The sequence below is a fragment of the Nomascus leucogenys genome, chromosome 5 (genome assembly GCF_006542625.1).
Source record: "Nomascus leucogenys isolate Asia chromosome 5, Asia_NLE_v1, whole genome shotgun sequence".
Lineage (NCBI taxonomy): Eukaryota > Metazoa > Chordata > Mammalia > Primates > Hylobatidae > Nomascus > Nomascus leucogenys.
Genome location: NC_044385.1, coordinates 75,391,609 through 75,406,667, shown reverse-complemented (window position 1 = coordinate 75,406,667; position 15,059 = coordinate 75,391,609). Strand labels below are relative to the sequence as shown.

The 15,059-nt window shown below is 36.9% G+C and overlaps 1 protein-coding gene and 1 pseudogene across 4 annotated transcripts in view; one reads left to right on the top strand and one right to left on the bottom strand.

The window, feature by feature from the left end:
* The first annotated feature begins 2,741 nt into the window (after positions 1-2,741).
* On the top strand, positions 2,742-4,639 carry LOC100592113 (annotated as a pseudogene).
* A 638-nt stretch (positions 4,640-5,277) lies between these two features.
* FNDC3A (fibronectin type III domain containing 3A) overlaps positions 5,278-15,059 on the bottom strand; it is a 231,643-nt gene continuing 221,861 nt past the window's right edge. For 2 of the 4 annotated variants that reach the window (XM_003270084.4, XM_030813390.1), the window contains 3 exons: positions 13,083-13,249; positions 11,768-11,895; positions 5,283-7,968 (listed from right to left, as the gene is read on the bottom strand). In XM_003270084.4, the coding sequence (XP_003270132.1) occupies positions 7,654-7,968; positions 11,768-11,895; positions 13,083-13,249 (610 nt within the window). In that variant the 3' untranslated portion in view covers positions 5,283-7,653. Of the gene's footprint in view, positions 7,969-11,767; positions 11,896-13,082; positions 13,250-15,059 lie in introns of all 4 variants that reach the window. The other 2 variants (XM_012506966.2, XM_003270085.4) reach the window with 2 other exon arrangements.

Below are 15,059 nucleotides of genomic sequence, written 5' to 3'. Positions count from 1 at the left end.
ATAGCAAAGCTGACCCTGGAAGGGAGCCCCTGGCAGAGAAGTTCAAGGCCAGCTATTTCCCAATCTCACCGCCAGGACCTGACCACCACATTGACCAGGGTCTCGGTCTTTCCTAGGTTTTCTCTTTACACAGCAGGGACATGGCAGGGCAAATTCAGGCAAGACTTTTGTGGAGTGCAGATTCCTATTACTCTGTGGCTGTTGCTTTAGCAGTTTTTCTGTTAGCCCCAGTTTCTCCTGAGAGACAGACAGGCTCAGCATGGCAACAATTACCAAGGGGGATGGTGGAGAGGGAGCAAGCCCTTGGAAGCATGGGTGGGAAGAGGTTATAGGCCTTATACTACTGCATATGAACATTCTTACTGTGCAGCTGCTGCCATTGATAAACTGTGAAACTGAAAAGGTAATTTCTTCTTTAAGACCTCTGTGTCATCCTAGAAGGATTAAGAATGAGATAGAGCTGATAACTTGGGTGTGGGCAGGCCAAATTGTTTAATCACACTCAACGACATCCATCAAATATTCAGTTGTAAGCCAGGCACATGTCACAGGCTGAAAGGAGTGGTAGCATCCTGGGAGGTGTGGGAGTTTGAGAAAAAAGAGACCAGTTGGCCTCTGTCCTTAGCAAAATGAACTTATTGACTACGTCAGTTTTATGGACTTGATGCCCAGGATTCTCTAGTCTTATGTTACCTGTGTATCAGTTTATAGGTTTTATATTCCCTTCTTAAACAATTCAGGTGAAATTCACATAAAATTAACCATTCTGAAGTGACAAACTTACTGGCATTTAGTGCCCTCAGAGTTGTGCAACCACTACCTCTGTCTGGCTCCTAAGAATTTCCATCAACCCAGCACCCACTGAGCAGTTACTCCCCATTTCCTCCTCCCTCCAGCCCTGGCATCCACTAATCTGTCTCTATGGATTTACTCATTCTGGATATTTAATACAAATGGAATTGTATAATATGTGACTTTCTGTGTCTGGCTTCCTTCATCGTAGCGTGTTTTTGAGGTTGGTCCACATGGTAGCTATATTCATTTTTGAACACGTCAGCATGTCTTAGTTGTGGTAAGTGGCAAAAACAGCATTTTCATCCTTGGATGAATATTTAAGACGGGCTATCCTTAAGGACTGAGTGTGGGCTCAAAATGATAGTAAAAGTATCAGGGGATGAAATTCAAGAGGAAAGAAATTAGGGTTTCTCATTTAGTCTGTTATGCTTATACCAGATTCTTCTCATCTGATTTCTTTCTGTTCAATCCTTAGAGGGGTGTGGCTTGTTTTGCATATGAGGAAGTGCTTAGCACCTTGCCTAGCAAACAGGTGGTAATCAATAAATGCTATCATAAATGCACTATTAAAGTCAATTAAAATTAATTTTGATTTCCTAGAGTTTATAAATTTTGGGCCAGACAGCAGAGGATAGTGGTCAAATGTGGGAGCACGAGACCTGGATCAAACGCCAGCTTCATCATTTATTAGCCATGAGACCTGTGGCAGAGAGCTTGACTTCTCTGTGCTGCAGATAATGCTTACTAGAGCAATTAAGAGGGCTGTATGAGATGCCCAAGGTAAAGAACTGAACATAATGCTTAGGACACATTAAATGGTCGACACATCCTAGCCATAATGATTTGAATGGGCCACATGGCTTCAAAATCTGTTCAGTTTTGGAACCCTTTTCTCTTGGCAAATTGCCCATAGTAAGTAGAAATGGCACAATCGCCCTGTTTATGAGACAAAAAATAGCCATTATAGCATCTAAACATTTGAAGGCACCACTCTGGACACAGAATTTGATGACCACCTTGTTGAAATCTTGGTTCTTTTGTTGATTTTCTTCTTTCTGCCAAGTTTTTTCTCCCGCCTTAGGAGCATCAGAGAGAAAATGATAAATAAACGAAAGGGATACACATTCTCAAGGGCATGTACTTACAAAATGTATATGAAAATAGAATACTTAAAAACTCTCTAAAAACATGAGGCATCATCTTTTTTGATGATGGGAGTTAGGTTAGAGAATCACTGCTTAAGTTTGGGGGAACTCTTCTTTTTTTTTTTTTTTTTTTTTTGAGATGGAGTCTCACTCTGTCATCCAGGCTGGAGTGCAGTGGCACGATCTTGGCTCATTGCAACCTCCGCCTCCCAGGTTCAAACGATTCTCCTGCTTCAGCCTCCTGAGTAACTGGAATTACAGTTGTGCACCACCATGCCCAGCTAATTTTTGTATTTTTAGTAGAGACGGAGTTTCACCATGTTAGCCAGACTGGTCTCAAACTCCTGACCTTGTGATCTGCCCACCTGGGCCTTCCAAAGTGCTGAGATTACAGGCGTGAGCCACCACACCCAGCCTATTTTCTTTTGAAGCCTGTTTGCCTCCTTGAGCCACCATGTCAATGGAATCTTCCTGCAGAAATAATCTTATAATGGTGAGAAGCAAGGGATTTGTGTTGGAAACCAACCCATGGAATGCTCAAACAGGATGCATAAGACTCCTATTTCCAATCTACAGAAGAAAAAAGAGGTGACATGCAATCATACTGTCAAATCAGTATTATACCCTACTCAAACTGGACTCATGCTTAGCTGCTTCTGTGATGTTCCTATTTCCAGACTCTCCTTCCCCAGCCCAACATTTTGAACTCTATCATGGTACTTGGAGTTGTGGCAATTAAGAGATCTACATGGATTTTAAAAGCACTGAGTCATGCGGCATGGCTTTGTACCTTGTGAGGAGATGAGTGGGAAATGGCCAGTGGAGCCCGGCCGGACCCGGGTGGGAAAAAAGGGAAAGAAGGAGGTGATGGCGGAATTTTCGGATGCTGTCATGGAGGAAACCTTGAAAAAGCAGATGGTTGAGGCCTGGAGCTGTGGGACACCATTCAGCTACAAAGCCATTGTCAGGGACATGGACCCCTTTCTTCACTGCATGATCCCAAACTTCATCCAAAGACGACTTCTTGGAAGGGCTTCAGAAGGAACTTATGAACTTGGATTTCCATGACAAGTATAATAATTTATGTAAGTTCCAGCAGTCTGATGATTTAAAGAAGAAGGCCTCACATCTCTGCTTTAAGGAAAATTCTGTTTGAAGATTTCTGGTCCTGGATTTCTGGTATTTCTAAAATTTACTGGGAACCAACCATTGATGTGTCCTGTGCTAAATATGAATTCACTGATGCCCTGCTGTGCCATGATGATGAGCTAGAAGGGCACTGGATTGCCTTTATCCTGTACCTGGTTCTTTCCTGGGACAGGAGCCTGGGGGGTACCCTGGACCTGTACAACATTGATGAACACTTTCAGCCGAAGCAAATTGTCAAGTCTCTTATCCCTTTATGGAACAAACTGGTTTTCTTTGATCTGCAGTGTCCTTTCACCAGGTGTCTGAAGTCCTGTCTGAAGTCACGTTTGTCTGTAAGTGGCTGGTTTCATGGTCCTTCACTGACTAGGCCTCCCAACTACTTTGAACCCCCTCATACCTTGGAGCCCTCACACCCCACAAGAACATGAAATTTTGTTTGATTGGACCAACCTTACTTATCCAGACATGGATTACCAAGTTGAAACTCAAGAAGAGTTTGATGAAAGTTCTGAAATTTTCCTAAGAAATTTCTTAAGCCTGAAAAACTTGCAAAGGTCTGTGAGGCCTTGGAGAATGGAGATGTGGAAGAGAGTAGCTGAAGCTGAGGTCCCCCTAAGAAGAGGTTTTTTTTTTTTTTTTTTTTTTTTTTTTTAAACTCGGCTTACTGCAACCACTGTTTCCTGGGTTCAAGCAGTTCTCCCGTCTCAGCCTCCCGAGTAGCTAGGATTACAGACACCTGGCATCATGCCCAGCTAATTTTTCTATTTTAGTAGGGACAGGGGTTTCACCATATTGACCAGGCTAGTCTTGAACTACTGACCTCAGGTGACCTGCCTACCTCGGCCTTCCAAAGTACTAGGATTATAGGCGTGAGCCACCGTGCTTGGCCAACAAAAGATTTTATGAGAAAGCTGAGGCGAGTAAGCTTCCTAATATATTGAAGGAGTGCATGAAGGTATTTTGCTCTGAGGCACTATTCTTGCTGCTCACCAACTTTACAGGCCTGAAGCTTCACTTCTTGGCTCCTTCGGAAGATGAGACGGATGACAAAAAAGAGAAAGCAGCAGCCTCTGCTGCCGATAGAACTGAGGAAGGGACTGGCCATAGCCCTCCTGAGCCAGAGAATAATCAGGCAGCCATCAGCATCAACACCAACAGAGCCATGACCAGACAGACCCAGAGTCAGAGGAAAACGAAACAAAGAATGAATCAGGTGTTCCCACATGCCAAAGGGAACTGAGGTGTTGAAAGACTGGTCACCACACTTTTAATTCGTGATCATGGCAAGGCTGATTTTGCCCTAGACTTAATTCTCCACTGTGGCTGTGAAGGCTGGGAGCCAGAATATGGTGGTTTTACTTCTTACATTGCCAAAGATGAAGACGAAGAGCTGCTAACGGTGAATCCAGAAAGCAATTCTTTGGCATTGGTCTCCAGAGATAGAGACTCTGAAATTTGTCAAGCATATTAACCACTGAAGCCTGGAACAAAAGAAAACCTTCCCAAACACAACAGGTTTCTGGGACTTTTCATTTATCTATTATGAATGACAGCACTGGGCAAAGCTGAACAAAAACATGATCCTTCATCAGTACTGGGAAGTCTGGAAGAGCTAAGCCTGGAGTGAAGGAGAGCTACATGGTAGCTTGCCTGACAGTGTTCTTAAAACTGGTTGTCCTTTAATAGGACTCATAATGATTGTCCTCAACCTAGACCTTCAAGCTATGTACTTATCTCTTGAATAATAAAAAAAAAAGTTGGCTTTATTTTAAACATTGAGTTCTCCTCTTTCCATATTGGCTTCTTCAGTGAATTTTTCAATGATTTTTTTTTATGGTGGTAAAATATTTGTAACATAAAATCTACTAGCTTACCCATTAAAAAAAGAAAAAAAAAAAAAAAGGCACTGAGTGTCCATCCCCAGGAGGAAGTCCTGGGGATGGAAATTTTAATGGGGGATGAGTGAGAGAATGTTGGATTTTCTGGTGGAAGGCAGACCCAGCAGTGCCACTAACAGGAAGGTTCTGGGCCTCCGGTGGTGGGCGAGAGAAGGTACTAGAAAATAGGGACGTGGGAAAGGCAAGGTTAGGGATTTTCTTCCCACTGGGAAGTTTACCTTAGACTCACTGTATTCTTTATATATGGAAAGGAAGTAAGATATTTCATGAGTTGCACAAAATCAAGTCACTAGGATAAAACTTCTAATTTCATTCTTTACTGGGCTTTATATAATAAATAAATATACATCCTCTCATGTTGAAGATTTGTATACTGTTGGGAAAAATGGTTTAAGCTCATTAGAAGGGGGAGACCATAACATTTCATTTTCTTAAACAGGTAGCAAATAATGAATATATATGAATAAACATATCTCAAAAAGAATGATACAACTTTTATTTTCCATGGATTTTACAGATACTTTTGCTACATAGTTTATGTGTTTTTATGAGATTTTTTTTTTCATTTGTATGAAGTTCATTCAGCCTTATACAATTTTAAGGTGATATGTTTGGTAGTGTATCTATAATCTTTAAAAAGTTTAGAGTTTTTGGAATGTACAGTATATGAGGTAAAATCAATATTACATTAAAAATTGTTTTCTCCTCTGCACTAATTTTGCAGTGAGGCTCAAATGGCAAGTATACTATTAAATGACATTTACTATCAAAAATAGGAGGTTCATTTGAATTACTATGAAAAACATAAGCCACTGTAACTTGACACAGTGGCACATTTTACCATTTTAGACATTCAACTATATATAAATCTCTGGGCTATTACACTCAGACTCATTTGTACTGCCAAATGTGGCACTTTAAAGAAGTTTCTAGAAAACAATCGCAATCACTGTTGTTTTTGGGGAAGGTTATCACCCTATACATAAGAGATTAAATTTAAATAAAATGTAAACATACAGTATATTATAGTGACAGGTCATTCTTACCACTTAGGCCAAGTTTATCCATTTCTTTTTTGAACAAGGGTTAATGTTTTTCTACAGCACAGATCATTTGACATAAAACTGTTACAATACATGCCCATTCTATTATAAAAGAAATTCTTCAGAGATCTTCAAAGCACAAAACATACGTTCTTTTTTCAAAGACTGACAGAAGTGCTTAATAATCACTAAAATGCCAACCTCAGCAACTAAAAATTAGTGATTTGCTATCCTAAAATTCAAACAATAAATTAAAAAAGCTAGTTACAGGTGTTTTACAGATAACAGATGTGCTAAAACAAGAACTGTAGATAGTTTCATTATAAACTGTATTATTACTGGCAGTCATCGACATCTAGGCAAGATGTACAACGTGATACTTGACAAAATTCAGTCTGATCATCCAATAACTCACAAATGCAAGCTCACAAAACATTAATGAATTATGCAATTGCAAAGTGCTCTAATGCAACATTAACCACATGCAATCAACAATTTGGAACAGTATCCAAACAGACATTATACACTAAACGTTTAGTTTTCAAGAAAGAAAGCAGCTTGAAGTTTACTGGTGCAAATTAATTTTGTCTTCAGATTTGGTGCCCCAAACAAAAAGGTTAGGTTTGATTATGAATTCTGATGGTGGTGGCAGCAGTTATGGGAGAAGCAGCAGAAACTTATGGGAGTTCTTCAAAATTAGCCTCTATCAGACAGAGTGAGTGTATGTGTGTAATATATATTTCTACACTTGTTATGTGTATATGTGTACACTTGTTATATGTCATATATGTACGTGTATACCCTTATACACGTACATATAGTTCAAAGGTTCACAAAACAGAAGCCAAATGGGTTTGAAATTCAATTTACTTTTATGATTACTTTTTAAAAAGTATTTAAAAGCACTCAGTTCTTTTCCATGTTCTCAAGACCTGAAGAGATACTTTTTGAGTAAACATCAAAATATTTTTAGGCCAAGTAAACTGTTCTTTAAGTACTTATCTGTGAATTCATAAATATATATTTATAATGAAGAACTCCACATTTATCAAAGAAGCTTTTCTTCATGTATACTCTTTCATCCAGTTTTTGTTTCTAAGCCCCTCCAGTTACTCATCATAATCCCACTTACCAAATAATTAAGACAAATGAGGAGGTAGAAATATAGCACTAGATTGCTTTCACAGCATCAGACTTTAACATTTTATATAGCATGTTAGTGTAAATTCTATTCATTCTGAATTTTTCACTTGGTAATAATCTTTAAAACAAACAGATCAGGTTATCACTGTTACACTCATGCCGATTGGTCAAAATATCCATTCTAAATTGTTGCCTCCTAGAAAGTTTTTCTATAAGAAGGCATGTTAAAAAAAGAGAGAGGGAAAGAAAAAAAGAAGACCCACCCTAACAAAAAAACCAAAATTGATATTTTTGTGGCTTGCATTCTAATAAAGTGCCAGCCTCTACCTAACCATATAAGCACTGAAATGGCAAAAATGATGTGCTATATAGTCTCAATGCCAGTGCTAAATGCCACTGTTTTTTATAAAAGCAATACAGAAATAATTTTAGTACATGACAAAATAAAATGTAATAGAGTTAAAAAATAAAGTTATATTTTCACTTGATTACAAAGTACTGAATGATAAAGGCAATCAAAATGGAAAAGAAAGCAAACAGCACAAGGATGACGGCAGCACACTGCTCGTCACTCAGTGCCCGTCGGGTCCTTGTGCTTTCCACAGTGTCTCTGTTGGTGCTGGCTGGTGGTTCAGTCCTCTGAGAGATGAAGAGCACTGTGGTGCTGTAGGGACCTACGAGGTCCTGGTGTCCCAGAGAGTCTTGGCACTGGCGAATGGCACATACACGGAAGCGATATTCACAGTTCAGCTGAAGGCTGGAATACCGGAAGGAAGAGTCGGGACCTTTGTAAATCTGTTAATAAAATATTAGAAGGAAGAATTACGTGTGAAGGCTGGACAGAAAATGTGTTAAAACTGGCTAGTGTTAGAATTGTTTTTGATGTGAAAGCCAGTGAATGCCATTGATTTTATCTTTTAAATGACATATTAAAAATACCTATGCATTAAAGTACTTATCTGTTTGTTGCATAGGGGCAAGAGAAATTTCAAAAGCGAGGATGTGAGATCTACCCTTATACGGTTCACAGATGAGTTAAGGAGTGCAGATGTGCCCCAGGGCAGCTAGAGAACAAGCAAAATCAGTCCTCAAGCATTTTCCTGCTTTTCTCAAATGTAAGAAGTCATTTTTCCATGAAATCATTCCATCAAAGAAGGGATAGTGTCTACTTTTGCTTCCCCCATTATGTCTTTGTATAACTGATAAATTTCCATATAATTTCAAACATATCTGTAGAATGAAATGGGAAATGAATAAGGGGAGCTTTCTATAGGTGCCTATGGCAAATCACTGTATAAACCAGAGAGGTGAGATCACTTAGAATCAGAGAATAGGACCTCCTCTGCCATGCCTTACAAGGGAAATAAAAATAATTAAATTCCACGGATTTTCAGGGCAATGTGCTAGTAATTAACCCGTTTATGCCAGAGGTTGCAAATTTTTTGTGAAAAATCAGACCTTGGCAATAACCTTGATCAGTTGGATATAAATAACTACCACAAGCTTAGTGTTCCAATAATGGAACACTAAGCATAAATGGGTTAAGAAGCTATATACTAGAACTGTTCACCCCTGGCATCCAAGGTCTGCTCTACCACTTCACACTCCAGATGTGATTTTAGACCAACTATCTTAGTACAATAGGCATACTAGTAGTTAACATGTATGATAATTATGAGGATGAAATGAACTAATGCTTGTTAAAGCACTTAGCGCAGTGCTCAGCATGCAGTCACTGCTCAATCTGTAGGAGCTATCATTTCCAATAATAAGCAACCCCCCACCACTCATTCTGTAATTGAGAAAACCAAGGCTCATAGGGTTAAATGACTTGTGTTTCTCCAGTTAGTTGGTGGGCTACAAGTCAGAGGAACCAACACATGGGGGCTTTCAAGTACTTTTAGCTGCCTCAATTGTACCTGTGGTGTAAATCTAAATTTTTACATACTGTTTTGCTCTCAAAGTAAAGTAAGATCTCTGTCTCATTTTTCTATCTCCAGAATCCAGCATATAGTAGGTACTTAATAAAAGGCCATTAAATTAGTGAATTATTGGCAATAAAAATGTGGATGCTGATAACAATATATAAAGGAACTTACTGAAAGAAGCTTTATGATAAATCTGAAAGAAAATGGTGACTATGCATTAGTTCTAAGGATGCATAATGTTTCAGGGAATAGAATGTAGAAATGATCCATGTTTGGGAGATGGTACAGGTTGGGTATCCCTTATATGAAATGCTTGGAATCAGAAGCATTTCAATTTTTTTGATTTTAGAATAGTTGCATATTTAATAATTGAGCATTCCAAACCCAAAAATCTGAAATTGGAAATGCTCCAATGAGCATTTCCTTTGAGTGTCATATCGATCCTCAAAAAGTTTCAGATTTTGGGTGGAACACTTTGAATTTTGGACTTTATTTGAGATGCTTCAACCTGTAAAAGGATTCACTTAAAACAGAATGTTTTATGAGAAAGTAGTGTAAAATTGTATACATAACACTGAAGTAAATTTAGTAAAAATTAAAAATATGTATTTGTCTTATGGATATAATGGATGATTTTTGTCTTTATATTTTCCATGTGTCTTCATATATACCATTCCATGGGCCCGGCAGTATTAGATTAAGAAAGAAAAACCTCAACAAATGGCATGAGGGTGATAAGAGATCTGGTACAGAGAGGAAGAATACATTAATTACACTAGTTGGAAATTTAGGTTAATTCAAAAGGGACCACTGTAGGTGTGTGACATTAAAACAGTGTTTACGGAATCCTAATCGTGAGGCTGTGTGAAGGACTGATGGAAGCTGAGTAGGACAGGGACTCTTGATGTACATGTAAAAAGTGATGAGGCCCTGATGTAGTTTTATGGATTTAGAAACAAATTCTGATTAAGAGTTGATAGGAAAAAAAAATTCATCTAAGAATTTAAAGCTTGGAGACCAAGATGATATTGGTGTCTATGACACTGATGAAGTAAAGATGTTGGAGAGGAGATATTGGGAGGGAAGATGATGGGATCAAGTTTTCAATTTTGTATTTCAGATGTGGGAAGACCTCTAAGCAGGAAGAGACATAGGTAGCTGTAGATACAGGACTGAAGAAAACAGATTAACTTGCTCAAGCTAATTTCAGAAGGTTTATACACCCAAGAAAAGTCATTCAAACAAGCCTCAAGCTTATTCATATACTACTCAAATGTGGAGTCCCTATTTCCTTTAAATGTGTAATACAATTATATTTTCTTTAATATTAATTTTGCTTCCTCCTTAGAAAGAAACCTACTTATCTGTAAATTACATTTCAAATCTAATTATCATGTCAATTTGCAGATGGCTTAATAAAGAAAAACAATCGCATGCCAGATTTAATCTGACTCTTTGGATCTTTTGTAATTTCAGTTAAGATATTACATACAGTAGTTACAACAGGACAATACTGGAATAAAACAAATGAAGGATCTTTTTTTAGTGGAAGAGGAAAATACAAGACACAATGAAAACAACCCAGCTTAAAAGCCCTCAAAATTAAGAAGGTTACAGCAAAAAGGGAAAATCAGATGAAATGTATAGGTATTTAATTAGTCTTTGGAGTGGTATAAAAGCTTATTCTTTATAAAAGTTGTAACAAACATTGGCAACTCTCCACTCTATCTCACTGCTATTCTAGCTTTACCAGAAAGCTATCTTTGAAACCTCTTGGCTAGGAAGGTGACAATTCCTCTAGGTTTCCATTATAACTTCATGCCTAATGTCATATTTACAGCACTGCATTATGACTATTATTAATACTATTATTGTAAAAGCCTCATTAGTCTTTCTAGTTCTGCCCTTGTCCTACTGTAGTTTCAACACTATAGTCAAAACAACCTTGTGTCTGATCACGTGAATACCCTGGTCAAAATCCTCCACTGTCTTCTCATTTCACGTCGAGTAAAAGCCACAGTATGGCCCATTACACCTTACATCATTCCATACCACCTATAGGCCCCTTAGGATTAACTACCTGACCTTATCAACTCTTCCCTTTGCTCTCTCCATCCCAGTCATATTGGCTCCTTTATGTTCATCAGATTTAATAAGCATGTTCCTGCCTCAGCACATCTTCTTGGAACACTCTTCTCTCCATAGTCATCTCCTCTGGGCCATGCTGAAATGTCAGCTGAGTGCCCCAAATGAAATAACACTCAGTGCCCTCCCCCTCCACTACTCCCTATTTCTTTTATCCAATTTTGTTTTTTCTCCATTGCACTTATATCTGACAATATATTGGCATGTTTACTTGCTTATAGTGTCTTCTTTTCCACTAGAATGTAAGTAAGCTCCATGGAGGCAAGGGACTTTTTGTTCAGTGCTATATACTGACTGCCTGGCACAGAATTCAATGAATATTTATCATATAAATGAATAATCTGTTCAAGTGTAGTTCACACTGAAAAGATGTGGAATCTTGAGATCTCTAGAACATAATATATACTGAATAAATGTTTATGAATTAGAAAGGTAAAGATGTCCAAATCTTACATTAAAAATACATAAAAATTAAAAAAGGGTAAAAATATGCATCAACACATTAATATCTTGGTACATACCTGTTTGAATTCTGAATCTTTTCCTAACATAACTTGAAGACTGTAAATAACTGGATCACCTTTCATTGGCTGTAAACACTCCCATGTAATTTCACAAATGTGATCATTTACTTTCTCTATTTTGGGGGCTGTAGGAAACAAATATAAATAAAATCTGTTCCACTTGATTTTTAATTTGGTACATCATGCAGACACTTGTTTTAATAAAAATCAACAAATATTTAAACTCCACTTATAAACTTGAAATAAGTATCAGTGAATTTTTGAAATTTGCATCCAAAGAGGTTAAAATCAGCACTCTTGTATTCTAAGATATGGGATCTCACTCTGTCACCCAGCCTGGAGAACGGTGGTGCGATCATAGCTCAATGCAGCCTCAGCCTCCTGTGCAGTCACACACACAGGCACATGCTACCATGCCCAGCTAACTCAAATTTCTTTTGTAGAGAGGCGGGTCTCACTATGTTGCCCAGGTTGGTCTCAATACTCCTGGCCTTAAGTGAGCCTCCCACTTCAGTCTCCCAAAGCACTGGGCTTACAGGTGTGAGCCACTGTGCCCTGCTTATAGTCAGCACTCTTCTTAAAGCTAAGAGACACTAAACTTGATGAGCAAACAGAAAAATGACTCAGTGAAACTCTCAATATTATTAGTAAGACTATTCAAGAAGAGTTCTGCTGTTTAACAAATGATAGGTTTAAGTACACGATCTAGGATATGGTCCTAGAAGTCTCTGTGATTAGTCTTCAGAGCAATTAACTTTATAGACTTTTCAGCTAAAAATAGAGTGCAGCCCTTGCCAGAGTCACTTTAAAATAAGAACCCCTCTAAAATTAAAAGATAAGTGTATATACAAATGTGTGTAAATATGTGTACATGTGCGTGTAAAACTGACTGAAAAACCCGCATTAATGAAGAATTTGTTTTGCTTAACAGATGACCAAGCTTTCCTTCTGAAATCCAAATGAATGTAATATCAATAACTCAAAACGTTTAAACAACCAGAGTGATTTTTTTCTTTAAGCAAATGACCTCATTAGAAAACCAGCCTACTATTCAATTTAGTATTTTTATGCTACATTATTAAAAACATGAGTGACAAAAGCCAGTACTTGTCTGAATATGAACGTGCCAGATAAAACAGCTTTTATTATTGAGTGGAACTCTCAGTAGAGTTGGGCTTGCCTATATGATTTTGTATAACTGGTGGACATATACTGGATGCTAAATTTTAATATTAGTAAACAAAGCATTTATGAAAATACATTAAAAAGTAATTTATTATAAAAGAAAATAAGTTCAGGATGTATAACTTACCTTTCAAGGCAGCTGGGACAGATTTTGGAGTAGTGAAAATATATTCTTGGGAGAGGGGACCTTCCCCAGCTTCATTACAAGCTTGAATACAGAATTTATAGGATGTTGACTCATTAAGTCTTTGTACTTTGTATGTATGACATGGTCCTCTGTATAGGGATACAAACCTAAAATGGAAATAACTATTAGATAAACCTTATACTACCTTATGAAAGTGTTTTAAACTAGTATAAAAACACAGTTAGGAACATTATTTAGGAGTGATAAGTTACCCCAAAAGTTTGATGCCAGAACTCTATGTCACTTAAAATAAATCTGTTTTTCATCAGATGAAGAAAAATAGGATATTTGGTAAATTTCCCAATTTGACATGATTTACTGAAAGTCTGTTACTAAATTTCATGTCCAACCATAACTGTTTCTTCTCAGGCTTCCGGTTTAGCTTTGTTTCTGAATACTGTTTTGTTAATGTACATTTTAAAAGATGCTCAGAACATCACAATTTTCATTACAAATTATTTCTAACTAAAGTCATATTGATAAAATTTGTCAAGTATGGCATAGAGACCTGAGCTATGAGATTAAGTTTCTATTGTAATCTTCCTTGTCTTTATCTGGAAAAAAGAGAATTCTCAATTCCCAGGCAGATTTTTAGTTGACTTGGTGATGTTTTTCTAGAGATTTACAAAAGCAGTATGACAATATAAAATTTCCAATACATTATCCACTTGAACTGTTCAATGAAGTTGACTATCATATATATTTCTCCTAATATGTTATCTGTAAGTTGAATGCATCCCAATATTTTTGATTGGATGTTTCTAAAATTTTTGGAAATTAGAGAATGAATAATGAATGCTTATTCAATGCTAACAGTCTGAAAATTGTAGTCAAGTTAAAAATAAAGAAATATTTAATGACAGGAAGAAACAGTACTTCCAATAAGCAGTAATTGGATAAGCCTTGCCTTTTCAGTCTCTAAATTTTTTTTTAATGACAGGAAAAAAAAATAGTGGTAATACCACTGTTTAAAAAAGCTGAACAATGACAAAATCTGGATCAGGGAACAGCTAAAGTATCATTATGATACCATCCCACAGCAAGTGTATATAGTTGTGAAAATCAAAGGGAATGAAAGTAATCAAAGACATTAAATTGATTTAATTTATTAACTGTGTGCATTAAACTTAACAGTATCATAAAAGGTTTTAGTTTCTTTATTTTCCACAACCAAAGGCCACGAGCCATATTCATACCCTATAACAATTCTCTAGATGCTAGCTGAATATTAAGTTGGAAGTTCTATAATAGAATATAATAGAATTTATATTTAATAGAATCTTTATTCTATTATCTGTCAACCAAACACTAATTAGACCTGTTTCCAGTAAGACTTCTTGCACTACCCCAAATGTATGCTAGAAAGGGGAGGAAAAAAATTTAAACAATTTATTTGTCCAGTAATAATAACACATATTAAAGATAAATGGCTATACCAAAAACCTCTACAAGGCAAATAATCTCTCTGTAGAGATAAGGCTATAAAAATTACATAAAATTCTGCCAAGAACAAAGGCTAACATTCATTGATACATAGATTTTAGGAAATGATCAATAATAGTGTTTGTTCTGTGTAATGTTCTTACTGGTGATATAGTAGTATACAAAATTATTCCATATGTTATTTTAAATGTATAAGTATTTCTGATAGTACTTATGCACAAGCACCATGAATATTTCATTGTTGAATACCTGGCTAAGATACAAACAACACAAAAAAGTAAATCTTGGGAAAAACTGTTACTAGTATTCTGAGTCTATTAGATATGGAAATTGTTTCTAATACATTCAGTGAAAAGTAGAAAAGCAAACTTCAAAATTCTTAAAATATTAAAGGATTAACAGCTGTGGGAGGTATGTGGCATTGCTTATATGGAATATAATGTGAATAAATAGCCCTAGTTGGCATGAGAATGA